Source organism: Rhizomucor pusillus (assembly GCF_041956525.1).
Source record: "Rhizomucor pusillus strain CBS 183.67 unplaced genomic scaffold VTP01scaffold_15, whole genome shotgun sequence".
Lineage (NCBI taxonomy): Eukaryota > Fungi > Mucoromycota > Mucoromycetes > Mucorales > Lichtheimiaceae > Rhizomucor > Rhizomucor pusillus.
The window spans coordinates 455,873-480,140 of record NW_027192157.1 but is presented as its reverse complement, the minus strand read 5'-3'; the positions used below and the strand labels follow the sequence as shown (position 1 = coordinate 480,140).

Genomic DNA, 24,268 nt, shown 5'->3' with positions numbered 1-24,268 from the left:
CTGTATGAAGCTTTCCTTTCTTTTTTACGTTTAAAATTTCTGCATAAAATGTTAGCAAATCTATCTCTTTGTGTTTCTTACCAGATCTCACCGTTTCCCCCACACTTACCCAATTAGCGTCTACGTTGGATGCCCATCTAAACTTTTCTAGCAATGTTTTGTTGAAGACCTTTTCAACAGGGACATCATATTTTTTGCACCATGCGAAAGAGATACGAGGATCAATGTAGTTTGTCTTGGATGTAGTCAGTGCAATTTCCTTGTTCTCTTCCTTGTCAGTTGCCTGGATTTTTGTTGCAGTGATTCGCTGGTCTATCTTTGCAATGCTTGCTAAAAGTTTCTCAGCAGTTGCGTTGCCAGGATCAACACGTCCAGTCTTGCGCTCCTTTTTCAGACGCTGTTCCATTTCATCCACCAGTTTCAGCTTGGCTTCCAAGTGTGATTCCGGTAACGGATCCTCATTTTCTGCTTTGCGTTTCTCATTTTCCTTTGCAAACTTGTTCTTGACTCGTTCGCGTTCCTTTGCCACGAGGTTTTCTTCGTGCTTGATAATCCATTCTTCTTCGAGATCCGATTCGTCGGCAGCAAGATCTGCTCGTTTCTTCTTTAGCGTGGAATCCACCTCAAACAGCTTTTTTCGCAGCTTCATTCGCTGGTATTTCAATGCACGGATCTGTTCCACAGGAAGTCAGATGTATAACTCGACTGTACAACTTACTCGACCTTTTACTTACTCTATCCTGAATTCTTTCCATCTGCTGTCCATGTGACTTGGAAGCGGTTCTTTGATGGTTACAAAGTACGGCGACGTCGCGGTTAGCACGGTTGAAAGACAGCATCTTATCGGGTATCGTCGCGTCCTTTACAGTAAGCTTCTCAAGTTGCTGCTGGAATGTATGGGATGCGTTGTAAGTACGGAAGACTTTGGCAGAAAGGCCTTCCATGCAGCTATTGAGATGCTTATTTAAGCCGGTGGTCTGTTTCAATCCAGGTCAGTCAAGTGTTGCAATATACCTTTTTTTAATCTCTTGCACTTACGGTTAATTTGTCAAAAATCTTGTTGTCTGGTCCGTTTTCTTTCTTGAATGTCTTGATGTTCTTGTATACTTGAGGATCGACCTTGACGCTGTTCTGGTAGCGAATAGAATCTTTACCAAGAAAATCGAAATGGAGCGTATTATCCGGCTCAAGTTCAATGTGTTCGTAACGCAATGAGCAGCAGCCCACAGTGTCAGCTTCATCTTCTCCCTTTTCATTGCCTGCTCTGAGAGCGAGTCTGTCGATAAGATACATGGCCGTGGCACGCTGTTGTATTTCGCGTTTCGGGTTTTTCAGTTCGGCCATGTAATTCTTACGGATTTTATCAACATAGGTTTTAAGCTCGCGAGCCTTGTCGAATTTGGACATATCGCTCTGACCCTTCCACGTCGATGTGTGTGCCAAGAACACGTACTTGATGGTGCCATTGACGTTTTCCTTCCATGAGGCAAGCCAAGTCGCTGTTTGATCGTGAATAACATCACCCCATTGGTGGCCGGGTGGTGGAGGAGGCACTTTGGCTTCTTTACCCAGATTCAGAGTTATCTGCTCGGGGCGGATACGTTGCTGCAGAAAACAGAAAAAGCAAGTTCAGTGACGATGGTACAAAACGTTTTCCCAAGGTCATTAATAAATGCATATATACCTTTAGACTGCCAGTCTTCGGATGATCACCGCGGCCTCGGAACAGCTCTGGCGGTTCCAGTCTAAAATTGCCCACCTTTTCTTTACGACCATCAACCCAAGCATAAAGGTAAGGTTCTTCGCGCTTAGCCTTTTCTTCCTTGAGTCTCTGTTTTTCTTCCTTTGTCATCTGTTTCTTCTTCTCCTTATCGGCCTGCAATTTTTCCCAGATCGGCCGGAAATCACACTTTTCAAATTCGGTGATCTTGGGGTTCTGCGGCGAAATAAAATTAGATATAAATACCAGAGGACGACAGCGAGACGTGATCTCCATTTTCAACTTACACGAGGGTCCTTGGCCAACACTTTCTGCCAATCACGGAAGAAATTCTTTTGGAACGTAGGATTCTTTGCATGGTCTGTTTCCAATATGTTGGCAAAGAATGTGGCGACCTCCTCCGCTTCGGGTGTCAACGTGATCGGCTTTCCGTCGTACTTCATTTTAACATTGTGTGGAACATATTCCGGCGGGAAAAGAACGCCGTTGTGCTGCAGCGTTGTCCACTTGATGCTGCCGTCTGCCAATTCATCCTTTTCGCTCTGCATATCCTCCCACCACTTGTATACTTCTTCCTCCGTCTTCTCATTCTTTGGCTTCTTTTCTTTTTTCTCCTTTTTGCTCTCTTCCTTCTTGCCACGTTTGGGAGTCCGAGAGCTGGTGTCAGATGACTCGCGCCCGCGCTTTTTGGCCACGGAATCTACATCCATTGCATCTCCGTTGGGTTCCTTGATATACGTATATATTTTAGTTTGCTAATTGAAATTATCAATACCATTCTTCAAACCTTTTTCACTTTCTTCTTGGGCGTAGCAGCCTTTTTGCGGCGCTTGGACTGGTATAGCGTAGCAGTTCATGTTAGTATCTTTGCTAAAGTCGATTCAACTCACAAAAAGACCAATTACCAAAGGCGTATCCTCGTCTTCTTCGTCGCTTTCAGCCTTGGGCTTTGCAGACCGTTTCAGATCAGCTGTACGCTGAGAGAGCGGAACCGAATCTTCGTCATCATCGTCCTCTTGCTTCACGCCATTCATCGGCTTCGTAGGAGATGCAGGTTCCACTTTCACGGGCGATACAATTTCCTTTTTCACAGGACTGTCCGCTGCAGAAAAGGCAAAGAATATTAGACACAACAACGCAGAAGAAACAAGACGCGCGTAATGCTCATACACTTTGCAATTTTAGCATTGCGTTGAGACAAAGGCAAATCGTCTTCTGAATCAGACATCAGGGAAAAAGGTAGAGAAAAAGAAGACTAAGGAAGGAACCTTGAGAGAGGAGTGAAAGAGATGCCCGAACACGTCTGAGTTCGAAATGATACAGCTTCGTGCTTACGGCGGCCGCTGCTTGGTACTCTGAAAAAAAAAAGGTTTTTACCATGGGCGTCCCAGATATTCAAACCATGATGTGCGCTTTCAGACTGCAACAGGATGTTTTGGGATTTACTTTGAACAGACAGACAGCAGTCATCCTCAAACAGATAATAACTGCTGATTATTTAAATCTTTCCGTCATACCTTGTCCCGCCTTTAAATTTTCCTTACTTGTTCTTTTATCTTTTCATGGACACATATGACACACATCAGGCAAGATCTCAATCTCAATGTCGTCCTTCATCAGTAACATGATTACTTTGCTCAAGAGGATCACTATGACGATCTGGAGAAAATTGCCGAAACGATGGATTTATTGTAAACGTTGGCAGGACTTGAAGCCTGGGCCAGGCACTGTGAAGACTATAATATGGCCACGGCGGTTAAGTCCATGGAGCCTGTGCGCTTCACAGAGGGAAGACGGTCTCTGGAAAATGAAAGCATGAGAGACACAGAACGTACGCATCCGTTGTCTTCCAACAAACTTCTATATCATGAGCGCCGCAACAACGATGCGGGAAATTCAGGCCGAAGTCCTTGAGATGAGCGAAAATATGCTGACACCTGCGGAGACCCTGTGGCGACAAACTAGCAGACTTAACCAAACACTTCCGCCGAAGGATAACTACAGCATTAACCAGGAATTGGTACACACTGAGGCTCTGGAACTGCGCGACTTTTTGATAGTACGAGGCTACATAGTGCTATACAGGAAAACGACTGGTAACACTATTAACAAGCTGTTCGTTACCCATAACAAATGCATAGAAAGGATCAGCCAGATCGTTATCATGGGTGCAGCATATAAGACAGCTAGAAACGAGGTGCCTTTTGTAAACATAATCGGCGTCGACTATCTAGCACCCAATTATTCCAGCAAGAGTCTTCGATCATTCTATATCGGATTAGCGGTTCTGACGAATGAGCGACAACCATTGGTTTTCAGGCACGTCAAGTCGACAATTCAACGACGGGGCTGTTGAACCTGGCATATTCGTTACTGACGACGATAAAGGTCTTCGTGCAGCTTTGCGAGAGGTGCATCCTAAGGCTCCGCTCCGCGCATTCTGCGTGCATGGCACATAGCGAAAGAGAATTTTGGAAGATGCTCCAAGCATGAATTTCTGAAGGCCTCCTTTGCGGACGGCGTCTATATGGAGTAGGAAGGATAATTACAAGCATTTTTAGCATTATTAGCATAGTAATACCATGACATAATAATCTAGCATAATGCAAAAAGAGTGTAATAAAAGGTTCAAAATGCCAGCATTGCAATGAAATATGCATGCTTTCAGTAAAAAGACCAGACAAAACATTAGGCACTGGAAGACCTTGGACCTGCTCAAAAGTTTATCTTATGAGCCTTCGAGGCTTTTTTACTGCAATGCGCAAAGGCAACTGAGAAGTTCGGCTGCCTTCAGCGGCGGCAAAGGGTTGGGAGGGTTGTTACCGTGCGTGCCTTTTGGACCTTCCCAGCCTTTCGGTGCCCTTCACAGGGACACGCAAGATTTTAGATTTTTACGATGCCTTCCTAACAAAAACAAAGCGTGAGAGGTAACCGTGAAAATTGAAATGGTGGCATAATAAATATCTTGAGATGATCGGGACTTCCACGATGAATCCCTTTGAGCAGACTAGATCTTTGGCTTCAAAGGGGAACGAGAACTACGACTAAACATCTGGCCACGTCGAACGGTAAATCTATTCTTCCGAAATGAGTATGCCATCCATGGATGTCCACATTTCTTTGATTGAAAAAAAAAAACAGGAAAAAGCAAAAACTATAGTATTATTTAAAATGAAATTATTTACAAAAATTGCAGAGTTATGAGACGGGATCAGCTGTAGTTTCTTGGTGAGTATATTTCGTAGCTGATACTCTACATATCCATTTTCTTACCTAGTGTCTCCCAATTGGGTAAATATCTTCTGTCCACCAAAGGCCACACTTGGTTTGCATCGTATAATTCAATGAATTGCTGATCCATAGATCTTGATTTCGGATGGGAAAATCTTCTGTATTCGTCGAATATTGAGGTATGGCTCCAATTCTGGAGTTTTCGCAGGCAACCTATTAAGCATCCTGTCCGATGCTGGTATGGAAACATACATCAATTTAGTCATCGATTCCCTTCCTCCTCGTTCCCAACTTCTGTGTACCTTGCCCTTATTGCAATGCACGAGCATGGGATGATTGCGTCTATCTACAGAACCAGGGATGGTAAGCCGAAATCCACGATCACGGGCGTTCTAAAAGAGCAAAGGCAATATACCTAGCATGGCAGCAAGCGCCGCACTGATCTGGTCCTCGGGTACTGTAGTAAGATTAGCGATTGCTATCTATTGCTGTTAATTGACAATAAATAATCATCCTTACTTTGCACGAATGGTTCCTACACGGTTCTATCGTTAGATATCTTAACAGTATCAGAATTGCGTTTTTCAAGTACAAACCTTGTTGCCTGCAATTCCAAATTGCAACAATTTGATGCCCCTCTCTTCTAGAAACTTCATGTTTTGTTCCGGATATTCCTCGAGAATAAGCGTGCTACAATGCCGTGTCAACTACAAAAAGCTAGTCATGCCCCATATTTCTGGCAATCTTACAGCACGCTTTTAAGTTTTAGCTTCTCCAAGAACTGAAAATGTTTCTTTTTGGGAAATGAACTGCGGTATATGTGTTTGCACACCATATTAAAGTTTTCGGGTGGTATCAGGGCTTCCTGGAAAAGCTCTTGATCGTCTTGTTGCAAAAATGGCCAGTTGGACATGTTGAGCATTTGCGGTGGCGATGGGAGAGACGATGACGGCCATGCTTGTGTCGTCGTTACCGTAACGGTGGTGGACTCCTGCTGTTGTTGGTCGGATCGTTTCTCTTTATCTTTATCACTCATAAAGAATCGAAAGAGAATCGCGGACTTCAATAGGGTCATTTGCTGGCTCTTCCCTGCGTTGCGCAGACCGAATCTATTCTCCTTCTCTCTTTGTAACTTTTTGCCAAGAACACTCAATGTCAAGTCGATATCAAAGGGTAATGACCTTGAATGGAGTACTTTAAACACCTCTTTTCGACTAACTGGACGTACACATAGGTGCCGACCGCTGAAGACCCTCTCTCGGTGAACCACTGCGACGAGAACGATAACTACAACCCTCCAAACTCCTCTTCGTCCCGCTCCTTATCCTTCACTATCGCCTCGCACGCTGCTACTATACCACATTCAAGCAACCCGCCAGTCTACTCTGCACAGCGACAACGAACTGATTTGGAAGAGACGTTTGGTGAAGACTTGGACGATGACGAAGCAGACAGTAATGAGTCGCACCGTCTCTTGCGGAATACTCCCGCAGCAGCAGGACCGCCAGCACCCTCCACCCCGTCTTCCAGCAATACCGCTAGAAACAGCAGTCGACCGGCTATTTTACCCGTGACAAACGATGGTGTATTCTCCAACATGTCAGCCAAACCCGATACCGAAGGCAGCAAGCTGGAGGAAACACCTCCGGTAAGTTTCGATGTCATTTCCTAATACGACCTACAGAGTCACTGACGCATGCTTTTCTAGGCATATGAGGAGGCTGCCGCAGACTCTACACCGCCGTATTGGCAGACGACTATTATTGCGCCAGCAGGCATGGGCGATATTATCCTAGTAGAAGGAATGCCTGTAGGCAATTTATTTAATTTTGCATGGAATCTTCTCGGTGAGTTGCTTTCGTTGTCTTTGTGTGTTTGTTTCCGAAAATTGCTTACAGCAAGCTTCTATAGTCTCTGCAAGTTTCCAGTTTGTGGGTTTCATGCTCACTTACTTATTGCATACATCTCACGCTGCCAAGGTAAGTGTTATGTTATGATATTTTCGGGATCTCAGATAATGCGAAGGTTTGCTGATTTTCTTGTAGCAAGGATCAAGGACGGGTCTCGGAATAACTCTTGTCCAGTTCGGGTTTTACATCCGTAGTCGTGAGTGTACCATTTGTTATAAGATACTCTGACAATGTATTAATTTGATTTCACAGGAGGAACACTTGATGATTTCGAGTTTGACGATAGCAACGGTGACTCAAACGATAAAGGAGACAAAGACAGCACCAACGCTGATATCATTGCATACATCCTCATGCTCCTCGGCTGGTTCATCATCATCCGCTCCATAGCAGACTATGTACGAGCACGCAAGATGGAGAAAATCATTGCCGCAGAACCCACACCAGAATCCATCGTCTAAAGACCCCTCCCCATCTCATCTGTTCCCAAGTGTTACTTTCTATTCTCTTGTCACTTTGTGTTTCTTTTCGTTTCATAATCTTTTTTTCTTTTCTTTTTCTTCTTTTTGTCATGAAATGTACATTACATATCGTTAGTATCATCAAAAAGCATTGTCAGGTGTAGATGCTGGGATATTCTTTGTTGTCGTGTTTGGTCATTGCTTTTACTTGTGCAAGTTCTTGCGTTCCTTCTCCAGATTTTCCTTGAAAGCTTTTACGAATTCATTGCTCACCTGGGAGCCTACCAAAAGAAATTGATCGTCAATCGCTGAGTAAAAAGGACATGAGGAAGACAAAGCCTTAGCTCACCTTTGTTTGTAATTGAAGAAACATGTTGGTGGGTCCTTGCGGCCATGCGGTGGAACAATGGACTTGCCAAGAGTCGTTCAGTGATGAAGTTGGAGACCCAGTATTGAATTAATCGTTGGAACATGATCTAGGTTGACTGAAGAAGAAAAGGCGCTTCATTGTCCCTCCCCTGGTCCCCGCATTTTTACCCAGCGAAAAGAAAACTCTGGAACTGGGACTGAATTTTATTGTCCAGACATTTGCGTTGGAGCATTAAATTTGCATTACACTCGAGTCAAATTTGGACCCTTGGAAAGAAACTAATTATTCTTGTCGACTTAGGGACAATGTACATTTACCATATTGGCCCAAACTTGCCATGAGGCAATGCTAGTGCTCCAAACGATGCAAATGGTCTCTCAATCAGTAAAGCATCTAATGTTACAAACTTTTATTACTTCGCCTTCCGAGTCATCTAAAGGGAAGCAATCTCGATATTAGTATCTTGATGATAATCAAAAATCCTGGAGCAATTGCAAGGCTTACCCTAAAAACTTAAACCCTTTCGGGTCCCACATTCGCAGTGACGGATTGATTTGGTCTGCAGAAGACCTCAGGACGATGAGAGCCTTCCCAGATACTTCTTACAATGAAATACATGTTTTTAGAGGCTTTGGTATCTCTATTCCAAAGCATTCCACAGGTTTGGCAGTCCAGGATGCCGTGGTGGGAGATATGGTCCTCAGTCTTCACGTTCTGTAGAAATTTTGACATGCATGTGCGACAGATCTAAAATATTATCAATTAAAAAATTGAATATCATACCAGCCATTGATTAATGTACTTACTTGCGAGGTGTTGTATTCGCTGATGGTTACGAGTGTAATTTCTCCTCTGGTTTCTCTTCTCTTGAGCATTTTCCACAATATATACCAACCACACAGTTTTCATGGCCTTTGATTCTGTTGCAATCCTTGCCAAGCATCCTGTCGCCAAAGACTACGAGCGGCATTTTGTCCTTGGTTCTTTGCGGTACTTTTTCACAGCTCCACTTTTTTTCTTTTTGGGTTTGCATATTGATCAGAGTCGATCGGACTGCTGATTCAGGTTGCGGCGCTTAAGTTCATGCCGGCTAGCATTACACCGTCGATCTCCAATGCCTATCATTGCGCTACTAATTTAAACTTTCTCAAACATCCGTTTGGAGAAACTGACTTGTCCTGATCCGTGTAAAGGGTGTACACTTGCTTGATCGACGCTTCTCTTATGCAAACATCCACATCGTTCTTCACGTCTTCGGTCTGCACGGCAACTGATCCGCAGTCGCTCTCGCAAGGTCATTTACGCAAATACTGCGTGTATGAACTCAGTTGTTTCAGGAGCATACTGCTCTTCGTCGCGACGTAGTTCATGGGCTCAGGTCTGCCGTACTCATCGACAGCACTGCCTTGCTCATGTTGTAACCTGAAATTTCAGACGTACGATATGGTAGGAAGGAAGAAAGCTATGCGAGATCGGTTTTCATTGGAATGGCGAATTTCATTTATGGAAACAGTGTAATTGGCTAGGGACGAGTTCACGCGAGCTTTGCAGAAAAGGATTCGGGGTTTCAAAAATTGGCCCTTTTTTACCATGGCGGATCCGCCGCCATGAGTTTTTTGCGCTTAGCCATCTTGTTTTCTTCCACCTTTGCAGAATGAGCCGGGATCAAGAACTACCTCCTCAAGTCCAGTTGCTACCAGCCACTCCTCAGCTGAAAGGTCTCATGACCATTGTCAGATCTCGAACGACATCGCGCGCTGACTTTGTCTTTTATTCGGATCGTGTTATCCGGCTCTTGGTTGAGGAGGGTGAGTGAAGAGAGAAAGAGCTTACAGTTGCATCCTCGATACGTGATGTGATGTGATAAACTTTTCATCATTGTAATAATAAAATATAACATTGCATTTAGGTCTCAATCATCTGCCTGTAATTGAGAAAACGGTAGAGACGCCTACCGGCGTTCCGTACAAAGGCCTTGATTTCGAAGGCCGGATTTGTGGCGTGTCCATTATGCGCGCTGGTGAGGCCATGGAGTCTGGTCTCAGGGAATGCTGCAGGAGCGTGAGAATCGGCAAGATCCTGATCCAGCGCGACGAAGAGACTCACAAACCAAAGGTAAATTATACCTTGGTCTCCTAGTTATCTGTTATCTACCGTGGCACAGATAACTCAATCTGTTATCTCTCTCTTTCTGTTACAGCTCTTCTATGCAAAGCTACCCAAGGACATTGCGTCCCGATACGTCTTGTTGCTTGATCCAATGCTGGCAACGGGTGGTTCTGCCATGCAAGCCGTCCAAGTGCTGCTCGACAACAACGTTGCTGAAGATAGAATCATTTTCTTAAACCTCGTCGCATCACCTGAAGGCATCAATGCCTTCGTTAAGAAATACCCCAAGATCAGAATCATTTGCGCTGAAGTGGACGATGCTTTGAATGATGACAAGTACATTGTCCCTGGTGTGGGCGACTTTGGTTGCAGGTGTGTACCAGCTCCAGCTCTCGGTCACAAACGTCTGATGATGATACTTATCACTGATAAATAGATATTTCGGTACCGACTAATGATATCATTCAACATGTTCACACACTCTTACATTCTCCACTCTCTCACACTCTCTCAACTCACACGCACGCACGTACAAACTGCACAGCATTGACCGAAATAAATACAATTGTGCACACAAAAAGGGTGAATCCCTTTTTTGTCTTATTTCTCTTTATGACTCTTCGTATTCCAATGCTAGAATGAATTCTGCTCCCCATGGAATATGACTAGGCTTGACACCGCACTTCTTCCAGCTAATGCTAGGAATACCCAGATCGGCTAGGAATAATTCCCCGGTGACGTTACGAGAGATGCATCCTTGTTTAGGTGCTCCAAAGCAAAGAGTCCATTTTGGCTGGATATAATGCATCACGTGGAAGGGATGGCCTACATTGGTGTATTCTTGATTAGCTATTTGCACGGTTTGGATAGATTGCTTTGTTATTACCTTCCAATGCATTAACACCGCTCGGAAAGTCCAAGGAAAGCACAGGAGCTTTGTTGTTGTTTGCCCAGTCCATCGAATCCCACAACTGCTGTCTGGTCTCGTAATCACCACGCAACGACTGCAATGACGTTTCCGATCCCATAAGCGCATCGATAATCAGATCAACAGGCGTTGTTAGCTGCTCAGGAAGACCTAGTATTGCGGAAAATGAGTATACTCTAACATTTAATTGATGATTAAAGTCCTTACTTTCAACAGATGTGACGATCTGCGCACCCGCAAACTCTGCGCATTTCTTTTGGTTTGCAAAATTATCACTCGTCTCCGCGTCTTTTCGCATCGCAAGCATGATGAACACTTGACACGATCGATTTGCAAGGTGCCTGGCTGCCGCAAGAGCATAAGTTCCTACATTGTTGTTGCCAACCAAAACAACGACGAGAGGAGCAGCATTGTGGTTGTTTGGTTGTATCCGTCGGTGACCTCCAATCGCCTTCAATGCCATGATACTAGCTCCATGTCCTGCATTTTCTATCATCATTTGCTCGGTCGGGCCCGTTTCTGATGCTATATTTTATCTTCGAGTTTAAGTTATCGGCTCAAAAAAATGGGCGAGAACCATATCTCTTACTGCATATCTTTTCGACTCGCCGCATTGCATCCGGTGTAACAACGGGTAATCGGACGCCGTCTGCAACGGATCTTATGATAGGGACACCTTCCTGTTGCTCGGTGGACTCGCCGTCGCTGCTCTCTATCTCCTCTATATGGACAGGTTCAGGCACCTTTGGTGGTGGTAGCGATTTCTTTTCCACCGTGCTAGTTGGAGGAGACGTCTCAACAGGTGGAGATGCGCCGTTTGTCTTTGCATGCGCTCGGGCTTTAGGTGGTATCAGATTACTTGGTATTTTGATACTTGTTTGACTTTGCTTGCGAAGTGTGGCTGTTTTGCTGTTGATTGATGTTTCAGTTGCAGTTACGGTCGCATTAGAGTCTACGTTAGCTTCATCTGGCTTGTTGGTCTATATATATCGTAAAATTAGGTCAATATTTCTAATCGCTCGCGTAAATGCGATAAGAATCGCTCGCACCTTCAATATCTTGATACTTTTAGTTTCATTAGCGTTGCTACCAGTAGATTTGCCAGGGATTTTAGAGTCGATTTTGTTAGACGGTTTCTCTCGCCTTCGATTGTTCTTTCCATAGTTATGCGTAAAGTCTTCGTAATCAAAGCATTCAGTATCAACTGGTATGGGACGATGTTTAGCAGCAGATCCACTTCCAAAGAGAATTTTCTTTGGGATTGCTGGTTTCGTCTCGGGAGTGCTTTCCGGAGACGATTTTTCTTTGGGTGATGGAGATCCTTTTTCGTCTGGCTTGACAATGTGGGGTGAAGACGTTCTAATTGCAAGCAAACAGAGACTAAGTCCGAATTCGAGTGAGTGACAACCAAATTCATACTTACATCGACGCGTCTTTTGGCGTACCGTTGGTAGCCGGTATAGCCTGCTCAGCCGAAAAGGGCGGTCAGAATAAGCGTGTAATATATCCAATACAGGTGACATACATTTATAATGGCGGGATCCACGAATGGAGCCTTTTGGGAGGGCACATTCTGTTTCTCGCTGCTCGGGCTAGGCTTCTTTTCAGTAGCGGTAGAGCTGTCCTGGATGTTGAGGTCTGTAATTTCGCTTCCGTTGACTGTCAAGAACGGATCTGTTTCAGTTCTTCCATCTGCATGTTGAATGACGGCTGCAATCGACGGTGTTAGCTTTGATCTTGCTTGTTCGATTTATCCGCAGTGCTAACCTGAGCGCAACGTCAAGGTTCGCGTGGGTTTACTCAAACCAGCAATGACGCCGGTTATCTGTTGACCATTCAGCAACGTGATCTTGACTTTTACACCAATGTACTGAGTGATGTCGTCCATACTGCGAATGTCGAAAGAGTGAAAAGAAGGAGGAGGGAAGGTCAGTGCGTGTGCGCCCCCACCAGCTCGAATTCCACGATTTTCGGAAAGCATTTCTTTCTTGCTGGGAAAAGCTTTTTGATATTATTGATTCTTTATGCAAAGGGACATTGGGAAAACTGCTATCTAGCGAGGGTTAATGGAAGGGGTTTTTATTTTCTCACCCTATTTGTTTGTAACCGTCCGAGACATTTTCAATAATAGGCGGTGTGGAAGCATCGAGTTTTCTTTTTTCTGCTTTTTCTGGATATCCTTACGTTTGTTTATTTTGCTATTACTAGTTCAAACACTTCCTTTTCGACGCTACACACTCATGAGCGGGGACGGTCGTGCAAGGAAAACTATTATCAAGGTATATTGACACAGCTACCCAGACCAGCCGCGCGTCGAGGATGGATACCTTTCAGCATCGCTTCAACGAGACGGCAATGGATCAAGGTCAGACCCCGCCAGACTTGAGCAGTCTAGCTTTCCAAGTCAATCGAATTCTTTACTATGTCTCTATCAGCCTATGCTTTATCGCCACAATCATCTACGTTGTTATCCGGTATGCAGACGGCAAATACGATCGAATATCTCTGCGACTCTTGGTACAGGCTATATATGCGCATATATTCATGGGCATTGCTGGCATCCTTCGCACAATACCTACATCCGACCGAGTTTGTCAATTCATCATGGTCGTGTATGTTTTTACTGATCTATACAGCACGTTCTGCCTTCTGTGCATCGCCATGAATTGCCAAATTGTTTTCTTGCACGAAAAGCGGGATTGGAAATATCGAGAAAGCTGTTACATCGTTGGCTGCTTTGTATCATCACTAGTCCTTTCCCTTATCCCACTCTTTGTCAAGAACGGAGGGTATGGACGCAGCACGTATATGGATTGCTGCTGGTTCATTGGAACTTCTGACTTAACCATGTCTATGTGGTCGATGTTAACGATCTATCTTTGGGTGTGCATCAGCATCATATATTCGGTAATTGCTCTCGTATTTGTTTTAATCAAAACAGGTGCGGAGGAGCAAAAGATCAACCAACAGCTTGTCTATTCAAGTCGAGCAAGTTCCAAAAGGAGGTTCCATTTTACTTGGCTGTGCTTCCGGCCAAACGAGTCAATGCCACAGTCTGGCAAGTTTTCGCCAAGAAGGACGTCGTATTTTCTGAAGACTGTTTCGCGTGTCATCTGGTATCCAACCGGTAAAGTCTATCTTTGACATTGTAAATTCACATGTATGCTGATTATGTCTTTATTTGATCGCAGTGCTGGTAACCAGTCGCGTGTGGGGCGTAATCAACTTCGGTTACATATCACACACTGGCAAGATAAAGGCATTTTACGTCCTAATGGCGAACGTAGCCGTCCCCTTTCAAGGTTAGAAAGTTTGATTTTATCCGATCACTATCGCCCCTTGCAGCTCCTAAACGGCAGTATTAGGTTTTCTGTTATTCTTTATCTTCCTGTGTGATCCGGCGTTTCAAATCGCGATTCGAGACCTTTATACCCACTACTGGAGCAGACAGTGGCGGTGGGACCGAGAACCAGCTGTCGAGTCAGGTGGTCTAAAATCAAAGAAACCTGCACGGTCATTTTTTACCATGAGCGACATCGCGGATCGGATATCAATGCCCTCGGTGGCGAACGCCGTTGGTGGTGAAGAGACCCTAACTCCTTACATGACTCAACATCTCCGTGCCGATTTGTCCTACCAATCATATCCTAATCCAGTAGCTTCAGATCCGCAGCTGTATGCCCAGCAACTAAAGCAAGGAAGCTTACATCAAAGGGCAAAATCGACAGCATCGCTAGATACCATGGAAACAAGCGCGCCATCACGCAACGATGTGCATCCTTCCGATTCTGACAATGTATTAGTAGTAGAAGACGATGTGAGTCAGCTCTGATAGCGCACGTGCCGCCAGAACTTGCAGTTTGCTGCGGAGACAAGTTACACGGTCCCGGCACCAACAACGTGCCGAATGTCGGACACAAACAATCATGTTTGGAAAACATGCCCCCTCCTCACATTTATGGGTTGTCCAACCCAGATGCTTATTAATAGTTTGCTCTGCTATTCGTACCATCCTCCTTTATATCATTATTGCTCATTAGCAACAATAGCAAACATAATGCAATCTGTTCCCTGCATTTCTCGAGTAAAGTGTAACTACTGTAGCTGGTTTTCATGTGAAGAACATATTATGCATCATGGAAAATAGTTTTCCACGTGTGCGTTGTGGCAGGCAAGTCGAGACCTTCCTTCCCCCCCTGATCGTCGAGAGCATGAAGGGTTCGACCGCGCAAAACAAATACGCGCGATCGGCTTTGGTTTTTTCCGTCCGGCATTGTGTTTTCGCACTCCTCTCCGAAAGAAATCGAGGGTGGAGAGGCGGTTGTTGATTAAGATAAAGGATGGTGGGAAAGATCAAGACGAATAGCCGTTACAAAAGTTAAAGCGAGCAAGCTTGGCATGCTCGCATAAAATGATGCGGAAAAGCGGGAAATATAGAGCCGAATATGAATAGGTACACGCACACGTTCGGAGCAAAACAGACATGCTTAAAACGGGTAATCTGATTTTCAGAAAGTTGAAAACGAGGTTTCGAATTCTTTTTTGTCTTGTTCTTTCTTCTCTTCTTCATTACTTTATCCTCTTAATTCACTTGCCTTTTTCTTAATGGCGATCCATCACCAGGAATTAACGCCGAGGCCGTCGCCTCCATCACTGTCACAAAAGGTGCTTACACAAAACTTGATGAAGGCAGACTTTACGTCGCCTGCCAAGATCTTTCAGAGCAACCACAATTTTGAGAATGTAACGCCAGACGTATCTATACCTGGTACTCCTGGACCGCACGAGCATGATTACGTTAGCCACGACGAATCTTTGACGTCGTCTCCACATCACGCTCCAGTTGATACTCCATCTTTGACACCTCGCAACAGTGGCGAAAAGGAGCCGCAGCCTACATCCAACCACCGTCTCTCTTCACCCCGCATTGCCGCCGCTTCCTCTTCCTCTTCTCCGAGTACACCCTTGTCTCTATCGCGACCGCCATCCGATGAAGAAGAGAAACCTGTACCGAGTGCGAGCACCTCCACCTCCATTCCCAGCCGGCCATCCACCCCGTCGCAGTTCCAGTTCAAGAAACCTCAATACAATCACAAATATCACCAAACACACTTTCATCACCTGGAAAAGAAGGATACCTTATTTCACGGTCTGAAGCGATTCTTCAAGGGAGATAAGAAGAAAAAGAAGCATCAGCTGCGAGATGGCAATGTGTACAGCAACTCGAGCAGTGATTTGTCATTTGCCAATGATTTCAACAGAGACATTGAAGGCCGCTATGGTAAATGGGGTAAGTATTTCCCCGAGCTCCGGAGCTACCGAGAACTAAACGCTAAAATTACGGCACGCAGGTCGATTCGTGGGTAAAGGTGCAGGCGGTTCGGTACGCCTTATCCGTCGTAACACAGACGCAAAGACCTTTGCTGTGAAGCAGTTCCGTAAACGCTTACCCCATGAAAACGAGAAAGAGTATATCAAGAAAGTCACTGCCGAGTTCTGTATCGGCTCCACATTGCACAACCCCAACATCATTGAGACCCTGGACATAATCCAAGAACGTTCTTCATTCTACGAAATTATGGAGTTTGCTCCCAATGACTTGTTCAACATTGTCATGAGTGGCAAAATGACACGAGACGAGATTGCGTGTTGCTGGCGTCAAATGTTGAACGGTGTATCATATTTGCACTCAATGGGCATTGCTCACCGTGACATCAAATTGGATAATTTGATGCTAGACGATCGCGGCATCTTGAAAATTATTGATTTTGGTTGCGCAGTTGTGTTCAAATATCCCTACGAAAACAAGATACACAGAAGCAAAGGTAATTAGCAAGGAAAAATTCTCCACGTGCGACCAAGACACTAAACCGATCGCTGTAGGCGTATGTGGTTCTGATCCTTACATTGCGCCAGAGCAATACGTGCAACCAGACTATGATGCACGTCTCGCCGATTTGTGGTCCTGTGCCATTGTATTTATTTGCATGACTATTCGACGCTTTCCATGGAAGATTCCTCGCGCCTCGCATGATGCTTCGTTCAAGAACTTTGTAACTCCTTCATCGGGTGGTGCTACTCGTCTGTTCAAGCTCCTTCCGCGGGAATCTAGAAATATCCTTGCTCGAATCTTAGAACCTGACCCGACTAAGCGCTGTACATTGGAAGACGTACTTAAAGACGACTGGGTGTCCAAGATTGACATGTGTACACCAGAGTCAGCTGCTGGAGAGCATAAGCACCATTTACTCGTTGAACCGACATCTCAAGAAGTTTTGGACCGTGGAAATATTACAGTTCTCAATATCGAGACACCGGAAATATCTGGTGATGAGGATTTCCCAGTCAACAAGAAGGAGCGCAGGAAGAAGCGTCATCACTAAATAGTTCCTTAATTATATATAACCTTCTTTTTTCCATCCCCTCCTACTTTACATCCGCCTCATCATTTTTTCACCAATGTTTTGTCCTTTTCCCCTATCAACGCCCGTCCTCACGCACCTCTGTACCATAAATTGTGTCCCCATCAGATACCAAGTTCTCGTTGATTGACAATTAAACTGGTGTATTAAACTCGTTCAAATATTCTCTAATAGTTTTTCCACTGCATCCAACGTCGGGCTGCCGATCGCCGCCTTGCCGCGGCTCCAATCTACGACGAGAGGCCGCTGTATAAGCTGAGGTTGCTCGTGGAGCACAGTGGCGATCTCGGACCAGTCTTGCACGTTAGCATCAGGTCGAACCATTTGTTTCCAAGCTGAAGATGATGCGTGCTTTTCTCCACCAGCGGCGCTGCCTTGAGAAAGATAACTGGCTACTTGCCGCAACTGATCAATGGTTGGTTTCTGGTTAGGTTCAATGACGTCTATGCGGTATGCATCGCTCCCGTTGCTCCGACGAGCGCATTGCTTGAGCAGCTCCAAAGCAGCACGCGACTGGGAATTGGCAGCATTGTGGAAAATGGAGAGAATTGGTAGGGTCTTTGGAGGTCGAAAGGACATGCTGCTGCGCGTGAAGAGAAAGAGAGTATAGCGGAGGATATAATGTGTGTCTGAGCGCGTTGCAGGAAATCAATGTCCATTTATGGCAAGTCGCCTGCAGTATGGGTATGTGCGTGACGCAGCTCTCGTAAGTTTAAGGCTAGTTATTTACAAGTTGACTATACAGACGAAGGATGATTATATGAAGAACAGATAGATACTACTTTGAAATATATAAAGTACAATTCGGTTAAGACAGTGGCGCGACCTTGAACAGAAACAAATCTAGCTTTCGGTGTGGATCACTGACAATATCGACAATTCCAAATATTGAGTCTGTAAAATGGATCCAGCTACTGCAAGCTACACATAGATGAATGAAGCTGCTGCTAACTGACAGTCGTGCCAGCAAGAGACCGATTGCTGATGAGGAGAAAGAAGCCAGCCGATGTGGCAGTCGAGTCCGGCATTCCAGACTCCAGGTTCCCGCTTATAGCAACAAGACAATGCAATCATTTTAGTCTTCTAATTGCCAAAAGCTGCATGCCGATAATCCACGAGGGACGGTTTATCAGCATACGGCTTAGATCATTTTTGTTATATCACATTTTTGTTTGTTTGTACGTTGGGAAGAAACATTATTACAATATGAAAGCAAAATTATGAATGGTCTCCAGACCTGGAAATATTTTTGATTACTTGCGGTTTCCTCTCTTCTTCACTCTGGGAGATTGCTTGGGGCTGTTTGCTTTCAAGTGATGCTCAGGGATCCAGGACTCGTCAAGGATCATCTCTCCCTTCTCGTTGCGGTGGGAAGGTGGTGCGCTCTTCTCCTTGCTGGCCTTCTTTGTCTTGTTGGTCTTACCACTACCTCCGAAGAATGCTTCGCGAATGACGTATCCAATACCGACAGCAATGGCACCGAGAACGGCGTACAAGAAAAGACTATCAATTTGGGAATTAAGCTTCACTGCATTCATAAACACTACATTACTCGAAACTTACAGCTGAGGATCCATCCAGGAAGTTTCGGGATCAACAATGGTGATAACGCCGTTGTAACCAGTAAGACGAAGCAACTTCTCCTATATACACGTGATACAATCTTCTGGTTAGAGCACCAGATCGCCGAGTCAACCATCAAAAATCCTTACAGAACCAACAACATCGATAAAGATGGTCAATCCATGTTCACCGGGAGCAAATTCAGAGTAGAACAAGTAAGGAATTTCGACAGAGGAGTCAGCAGTGACGGTCAAGTCATAGCGAAGAGCTGTCAACTGCAGAGATCATGTCAATAACCAAGAAATATATCAGCTAACCATATCGCTTACGTTGCGAATGATCTTTTCCGGGTTTTCAGGGTCGGTAATTCTGCCCGAAACAGCCAGCACCGAGAAATCGCTCTTATCTTTGTTTGCCAAGTTCAACAAGACCTTGTTGCGTTGACCGTTTGTAATAACTATTGTTGCACACAGTTGGTTACACGTCCTTTCCAAACTGTAAATAATACATACGTCCAAAGGGGTTTTCAGGGAATTCAGCAGTAACTTCGAGATTTGCCGTGTATGCTTCTTCGCTGGCAGTCTCCTGAGCAAAGACTAGAAAAAACAAAAGAAAAACGCGACGCCGTCGTTAAAAAACCTAATTCTGTCCTTATTCGTTGCACGTCATCGTTACCCAGTGAGATGCCAAAGAGAGCGACCAAGAGAAAAGCCCAAAAAGAAACCGGTTTAGCCATCAGAGAGGGAAAGTGATGTGGAAAAGCGGGAGAGTGTCAAGTCGAGTCCGCCCACAAAAGTCGTGGTTTTTTGTGCGTTTTCGGATTGTCATTGGTTCCTTTTTGTGGGTATCAACCTTTGCATTCCGCTCTCTCCCTCTCCCAACGCGCGTGCGCGCTCGAGCGCTGGCTTTCCGTCACACACACACACACACATATATACGCACTCGGCGGAAACAGTATATGGAATCTCCTTTTTCTCATGGCCGACAGTCATGACCTGAAAGCGCCTGGACTCAGCGACAAGCTCGTGCGTTTTGGGTATGAGACCTTGCAAGATATCAAGGACACCGGCGTTATTCAGGTTATTCAGGGTACTATTTTCTCATGTCGACACGATCGATCAGCATATTGAATCGTTCTTCTCAATAATAGAGCTGGAGGTTTCTGGTGAAGAAGCGGCTGCTCTCTTGGAATACGTGCATGGAAGCCCTGCGCCAGCTTCGCAGACAGCCGAAGCTCGTTTGCAGGCGCGTCGGATAGGCATCAACTTGAAATCCAACCAGATTAAGTGCTTATTTGACGAGTACGGCGGTGGTGTGCCAACCGGGCTGCTCACCGAGTTTTGCGGGGAAGCTGGATCTGGAAGAACGCAAATCAGGTATACATTTGCTAACAGGCAATTATAAGTGGACATAGTAGTAACAGCAAAATAAAATGGGTTGATTGGATATTTTAGCATGCAGTTAGCTGCGACGTGCATTGCGGCGAAAGATCTTGGCGGAAACAATGCAGAGTGCTTGTACATAGGCAAGTCTGAGGAAGGTGCTTTGTTGCCGATGTATATATTGACACTTTGCAGACACTGAAGGTGGGCTTTTTCAAAAGAGACTTGAAAAGATGGCATCCGCGGCAGGAGTCCCGGAGTCAGGTAAAGACGTCTTAACGTTTGAATGGCACATGCGTCGATATTTACCGTCAAGTCTAGATTACGGAAAAATCCACATATTAAGAACCTACGATTATGTCGAGCTTGTGGCTGTCGTGCGTCAACTTTCTGACATATTGGCAACGTACCCAAATGTAGGTCACCAAGAAGAACCGCTTTATTTTGTCTAGTATCCTTGGCATTAACGCTGAATGCACAAGATAAAACTAGTAGTGGTAGACAGCATTTCTTATCCTTTCCGGCTGAGCGTACGTAATGTTCGTTTGCGAGATGGGTTGCTAAACTACATTGGCCACTCTCTTGTCCAAGTTGCAGTAAAGCACGGTGTTGCAGTAAGTGTATCATGGACATGTGGTATAAAAACTATAATTTTTATCTGACACATACCACCCTAGATAGTTGTAACCAACCATGTTGCGACAGATCGCATCAACTCGGCTTTAACGCCAGCGCTAGGTCACTTTTGGGGCACTTACTGTGGTGTCCGAGTATTTCTGTACAGAAAACAATCGCGAAGGTAAAAGCAGACGATAAAAGTTGTACAGCTGATGGGACTTGATGGTAACAAGTTAAACCGTTCAGGTACGCCTACCTATACAAATCAACACTCGGCAGACAAGAGCGGATTGTCCCGTTTAAAATAAACGTAAGAAAAAGATCCAGTCAGCTTTCATCAAAAAACGAATGGTTGACCATACATGTAGGAACATGGTGTATGCGACGACGAAAAGGACGATTTAGAGAGGATCACAGAATTCAATGCTGCTAGACCTTGGACTACATCCGACTCGAACCTTGCTGTGGACGAGGAAGAAGATATTTGGGACGAGAGCTATCTAACGGATGAGATCATATCACAAATTCCATCGGAATTGTCCTCAGGCAGCAGCATGATGCAAGAAGCGCAAGAAGAGTCACTTGGACGAATCACGTCATCCAGAATACCACAAAAGCGTTGGAGAGAAGATGAGGAGGTGAAAGAAGAAGAGGAGGAGGAAGAAGAAATTGGGCCAAGCGATGAAGATGATTTGCCATAAGTCAGTAGGGATTTTTCTGCATTTTGATGGATACCAGAGAGCAGGACAGAATTTTGCTCCGGGAGACTCAAAAGGCTACGGAGAATTGATGGATGATCCTGTTACTGAAAGCGACAAGGATGATCTTGGATACGATTAACGATCTCTGCATCGATGCGTCAATATTATTTGTTATGTGGCAAATCCATCTCGATCGATCGAATTAAAATACGCTCTTTGCATCCCATAACTCACGCCTTTTTCGCTGCAACGTACATAACCGGTTTGTCTGGATGAGGAGACAATGTAAAACTTTCACTCCCCCAGAATTTGGTCGCACAATCAGCGTGTCATGTTTCTAAACTAAACGCTGCGTGCAGAGTAGGAATAAATATCGACCTATCGGTGCAATAACCTTGCTGTAATAGTGCTACCTCTATAAATCATCATAAGATTCACTATAAGTACTAGAATTTGTAATCATCTGCGTCTGGATGGCGTAACAAGAAAGGCGAGAAGGAGAAGGGGCCAGCTAGGTGTAGATATACACAGACGATGGCAGGTGTTAACGATCAGTCTAGTAGAATATGGACTGTAAACTTTAGAGACTCCCATTCAAGACGGGTAAGCAAGCAGGGGTGGAAGTGGGAAGAAGGTTGTAGGGTTGGATTGCACAAAGGAGACGAATAAGTTGATTAGCAGCGCATGCGTTGGTTAGTCTACGTATGAGTGAGAAGAAGAAAAGAAAAGGTTACGCCATGGACTTGTCACTTGCCATCGATCCGCCTTTTCCAGATATTTTCTGCTGCTGTCAAGGGGATGTTGCTATTGACAAGCTCTGGAAGGAGGACGAGGAGAGGGAATTGGAGCAGTCCTTGCAGCAGCAGTAACCTTGTCCATCCAGGGCAACACGAAGCTGCTGGTACCACACACGGACAACTTTAGAGACAGATGTGCTCACGCTCTTTTTCTTGTTCATGCCTGCCACCGCGCTAACCGTTCGGCAAGATCTTACCTAAAGGAGACAAGATAAATCGGGGGCCGGGGGGGGGAGGTTGTGTAGTAGCTGTGCCGGCTAGCGGGCACCACATTAAACACAGACTTTGTTTTCCCTTTTTCCTGCTTTTACATTTTTCTGCAAGGATCTATATAAATAAACGTCAAATCTGGTTACCCTTTCCCTTTTCTACTTTGCTTTGAGATAAACGCAATTTTTGCGCGATGGCCGGCGGCTCTTTTTCACCCAATGCTCTCCTCAATACATATATTGATAACAATACCATTCAGCTAGCATCACTTCTGGGTATCGGTGCTTACGGCATCGTCTATCTCGGCTGCCACGTCCACACCGGCAAGCACTATGCCGTGAAACTCATTACACATAAGCGAAAAGAGTGTCTAAACGAAGCCATCCTCCACAGTCAAGTAGCCGATCATCCGAACATTTTGGGTTTCAAGAAAGCAATACGACAAGGACCCTACACGTTCATCATTCTGGAATACGCACCGCAAGGCGATTTGTTTACATCCATTACGAGCAGCCATGGAAACATTGTCGGCAACAATGAAGTCATCCGATGCATATTTTTGCAGATTATTGATGCCGTGCAGCATTGTCACCAACGTGGCGTGTCGCACCGAGATCTCAAACCAGAAAATATCTTGATGTTCCCGAACCGACGCATCAAGCTAGCGGATTTCGGTTTGGCAACAACGCAGGCTGTCTCGGCCGACTTTTCGTGCGGATCAACATTTTACTTTTCACCAGAGTGCCAGGGAGGCGTCGTCAGGAACCACAAACACGTCCGCGGATATAGCACGCAGCAGAACGATGTTTGGAGTCTGGGTGTTATTCTCATCAATTTGACAGCGGGCCGGAATCCATGGAAACAGGCAACAATGACTGACGCGACCTTTGCGGCGTATGTCCGTAACCCTCACCGATTTTTCAAGACCATTCTTCCTTGTATATCGGATGAGCTAGATTGTATTCTGAACCGCATCTTTTGTCTTGATCCAGCATTTCGTATATCCCTTCCTGAGTTGCGCATGCGTATATTGACATGTAAATCATTTACATGCCAGCCTAGTAGCACTAGCAACGGTGCGGCCCACTACAGCCGGCCTCAGCAACACCAGCAGCCATATTATCAACAGCCTCCTCACACCAATGCACCTTGCAAAGACGCCTCTGAGTTGAATGTAGAATATAGTCGGTCTACGGCATTGACGATGCTTCAATACATTACCGGTTACATCGACGACGACGATTCTTCGTCCTCGTCCTGCTCCTCTTCCTCCTCATCCTCCTGCTTGACTCCTGCCCCTGCGCCGCCAACACCGTCTGCCTCAGCTTCCTCCTGCTCCTCCTCTGATTCTTGCCCGACTACACCGCGCATTGTTGTCTCTTCGCTCCGAAAGCAGCATCAGGTGTGGCATGTAGCAGCTAGCAAACAACATGGCAACAACTATCCAGTTACCACCGCCGCAGCTGCCATCTAAAAACTTGATTTACGTTAAGGCAAAAGAAAGAAAGAAAAAAAAGTTAAAGCTTTGTAATATTGTTTTTCTATCCAAGCAACTACGATCCTCCTAATGCCACCCATCATCAACTCCTTTGAGAAAAAAATAAACGAAACGAAAATGTTTTCACGATCCAAGTTGAGTTTTACGTCAAAGGAGATCGCACGCATCTTTTCTATTGTAATACAATGTATATTATGGTATTGTAAACTTTTTTCTTTGTCAGGTTTGCTGTAGGGGTAAAAAGATATATGCCTTCCTCTTGGGGAGGCCGAATACAAATTGTTGGCAACAACACCGCTAAATGCAGATAGTAGACCTTCACTTTCCCCTGCCTTTTACATTGTTGCA

The 24,268-nt window shown here is 45.1% G+C and overlaps 13 protein-coding genes across 13 annotated transcripts; 7 read left to right on the top strand and 6 right to left on the bottom strand.

The window, feature by feature from the left end:
• Positions 1 to 30: 30 nt before the first annotated feature.
• Positions 31 to 2,948, bottom strand: VTP01DRAFT_3173 (uncharacterized protein; the record flags this gene model as incomplete). Its single annotated transcript, XM_069381715.1, has 9 exons — positions 31 to 39; positions 110 to 673; positions 735 to 977; positions 1,039 to 1,605; positions 1,685 to 1,936; positions 2,008 to 2,448; positions 2,508 to 2,555; positions 2,626 to 2,822; positions 2,891 to 2,948. The coding sequence occupies 9 exons, from the start codon at positions 2,946 to 2,948 to the stop codon at positions 31 to 33; spliced, it is 2,379 nt and encodes a 792-aa protein (XP_069236820.1).
• Positions 2,949 to 3,587: 639 nt separating this feature from the next.
• VTP01DRAFT_3172 (uncharacterized protein) lies at positions 3,588 to 4,179 on the top strand (the record flags this gene model as incomplete). Its single annotated transcript, XM_069381714.1, has 2 exons — positions 3,588 to 3,975; positions 4,040 to 4,179. The coding sequence occupies 2 exons, from the start codon at positions 3,588 to 3,590 to the stop codon at positions 4,177 to 4,179; spliced, it is 528 nt and encodes a 175-aa protein (XP_069236819.1).
• A 739-nt stretch (positions 4,180 to 4,918) lies between these two features.
• VTP01DRAFT_3171 (uncharacterized protein) lies at positions 4,919 to 6,026 on the bottom strand (the record flags this gene model as incomplete). Its single annotated transcript, XM_069381713.1, has 7 exons — positions 4,919 to 4,935; positions 4,994 to 5,186; positions 5,254 to 5,297; positions 5,367 to 5,408; positions 5,471 to 5,486; positions 5,548 to 5,641; positions 5,701 to 6,026. 7 exons carry the CDS (start codon positions 6,024 to 6,026, stop codon positions 4,919 to 4,921), a joined length of 732 nt encoding a protein of 243 aa, XP_069236818.1.
• A 77-nt stretch (positions 6,027 to 6,103) lies between these two features.
• Positions 6,104 to 7,322, top strand: VTP01DRAFT_3170 (uncharacterized protein; the record flags this gene model as incomplete). Its single annotated transcript, XM_069381712.1, has 6 exons — positions 6,104 to 6,124; positions 6,186 to 6,599; positions 6,660 to 6,798; positions 6,863 to 6,930; positions 6,997 to 7,057; positions 7,114 to 7,322. 6 exons carry the CDS (start codon positions 6,104 to 6,106, stop codon positions 7,320 to 7,322), a joined length of 912 nt encoding a protein of 303 aa, XP_069236817.1.
• Positions 7,323 to 7,526: 204 nt separating this feature from the next.
• VTP01DRAFT_3169 (uncharacterized protein) lies at positions 7,527 to 7,795 on the bottom strand (the record flags this gene model as incomplete). Its single annotated transcript, XM_069381710.1, has 2 exons — positions 7,527 to 7,603; positions 7,672 to 7,795. 2 exons carry the CDS (start codon positions 7,793 to 7,795, stop codon positions 7,527 to 7,529), a joined length of 201 nt encoding a protein of 66 aa, XP_069236816.1.
• Positions 7,796 to 9,346: 1,551 nt separating this feature from the next.
• VTP01DRAFT_3168 (uncharacterized protein) lies at positions 9,347 to 10,256 on the top strand (the record flags this gene model as incomplete). The annotated part of the gene is made up of 4 exons (XM_069381709.1): positions 9,347 to 9,500; positions 9,602 to 9,807; positions 9,893 to 10,173; positions 10,238 to 10,256. The coding sequence occupies 4 exons, from the start codon at positions 9,347 to 9,349 to the stop codon at positions 10,254 to 10,256; spliced, it is 660 nt and encodes a 219-aa protein (XP_069236815.1).
• Positions 10,257 to 10,411: 155 nt separating this feature from the next.
• VTP01DRAFT_3167 (uncharacterized protein) lies at positions 10,412 to 12,617 on the bottom strand (the record flags this gene model as incomplete). The annotated part of the gene is made up of 8 exons (XM_069381708.1): positions 10,412 to 10,626; positions 10,688 to 10,879; positions 10,937 to 11,254; positions 11,319 to 11,709; positions 11,779 to 12,088; positions 12,153 to 12,193; positions 12,255 to 12,439; positions 12,497 to 12,617. 8 exons carry the CDS (start codon positions 12,615 to 12,617, stop codon positions 10,412 to 10,414), a joined length of 1,773 nt encoding a protein of 590 aa, XP_069236814.1.
• A 431-nt stretch (positions 12,618 to 13,048) lies between these two features.
• Positions 13,049 to 14,561, top strand: VTP01DRAFT_3166 (uncharacterized protein; the record flags this gene model as incomplete). Its single annotated transcript, XM_069381707.1, has 3 exons — positions 13,049 to 13,856; positions 13,921 to 14,031; positions 14,095 to 14,561. The coding sequence occupies 3 exons, from the start codon at positions 13,049 to 13,051 to the stop codon at positions 14,559 to 14,561; spliced, it is 1,386 nt and encodes a 461-aa protein (XP_069236813.1).
• A 773-nt stretch (positions 14,562 to 15,334) lies between these two features.
• VTP01DRAFT_3165 (uncharacterized protein) lies at positions 15,335 to 17,112 on the top strand (the record flags this gene model as incomplete). Its single annotated transcript, XM_069381706.1, has 3 exons — positions 15,335 to 16,019; positions 16,081 to 16,554; positions 16,613 to 17,112. 3 exons carry the CDS (start codon positions 15,335 to 15,337, stop codon positions 17,110 to 17,112), a joined length of 1,659 nt encoding a protein of 552 aa, XP_069236812.1.
• A 195-nt stretch (positions 17,113 to 17,307) lies between these two features.
• VTP01DRAFT_3164 (uncharacterized protein) lies at positions 17,308 to 17,730 on the bottom strand (the record flags this gene model as incomplete). The annotated part of the gene is made up of 1 exon (XM_069381705.1): positions 17,308 to 17,730. The coding sequence occupies one exon, from the start codon at positions 17,728 to 17,730 to the stop codon at positions 17,308 to 17,310; it is 423 nt and encodes a 140-aa protein (XP_069236811.1).
• Positions 17,731 to 18,404: 674 nt separating this feature from the next.
• On the bottom strand, positions 18,405 to 19,450 carry VTP01DRAFT_3163 (uncharacterized protein; the record flags this gene model as incomplete). Its single annotated transcript, XM_069381704.1, has 6 exons — positions 18,405 to 18,654; positions 18,715 to 18,794; positions 18,864 to 18,989; positions 19,044 to 19,171; positions 19,227 to 19,310; positions 19,390 to 19,450. 6 exons carry the CDS (start codon positions 19,448 to 19,450, stop codon positions 18,405 to 18,407), a joined length of 729 nt encoding a protein of 242 aa, XP_069236810.1.
• A 241-nt stretch (positions 19,451 to 19,691) lies between these two features.
• On the top strand, positions 19,692 to 21,415 carry VTP01DRAFT_3162 (uncharacterized protein; the record flags this gene model as incomplete). The annotated part of the gene is made up of 9 exons (XM_069381703.1): positions 19,692 to 19,803; positions 19,865 to 20,090; positions 20,169 to 20,239; positions 20,292 to 20,360; positions 20,418 to 20,512; positions 20,579 to 20,710; positions 20,774 to 20,895; positions 20,961 to 21,024; positions 21,083 to 21,415. The coding sequence occupies 9 exons, from the start codon at positions 19,692 to 19,694 to the stop codon at positions 21,413 to 21,415; spliced, it is 1,224 nt and encodes a 407-aa protein (XP_069236809.1).
• A 1,200-nt stretch (positions 21,416 to 22,615) lies between these two features.
• Positions 22,616 to 23,896, top strand: VTP01DRAFT_3161 (uncharacterized protein; the record flags this gene model as incomplete). Its single annotated transcript, XM_069381702.1, has 1 exon — positions 22,616 to 23,896. The coding sequence occupies one exon, from the start codon at positions 22,616 to 22,618 to the stop codon at positions 23,894 to 23,896; it is 1,281 nt and encodes a 426-aa protein (XP_069236808.1).
• Positions 23,897 to 24,268: the final 372 nt, after the last annotated feature.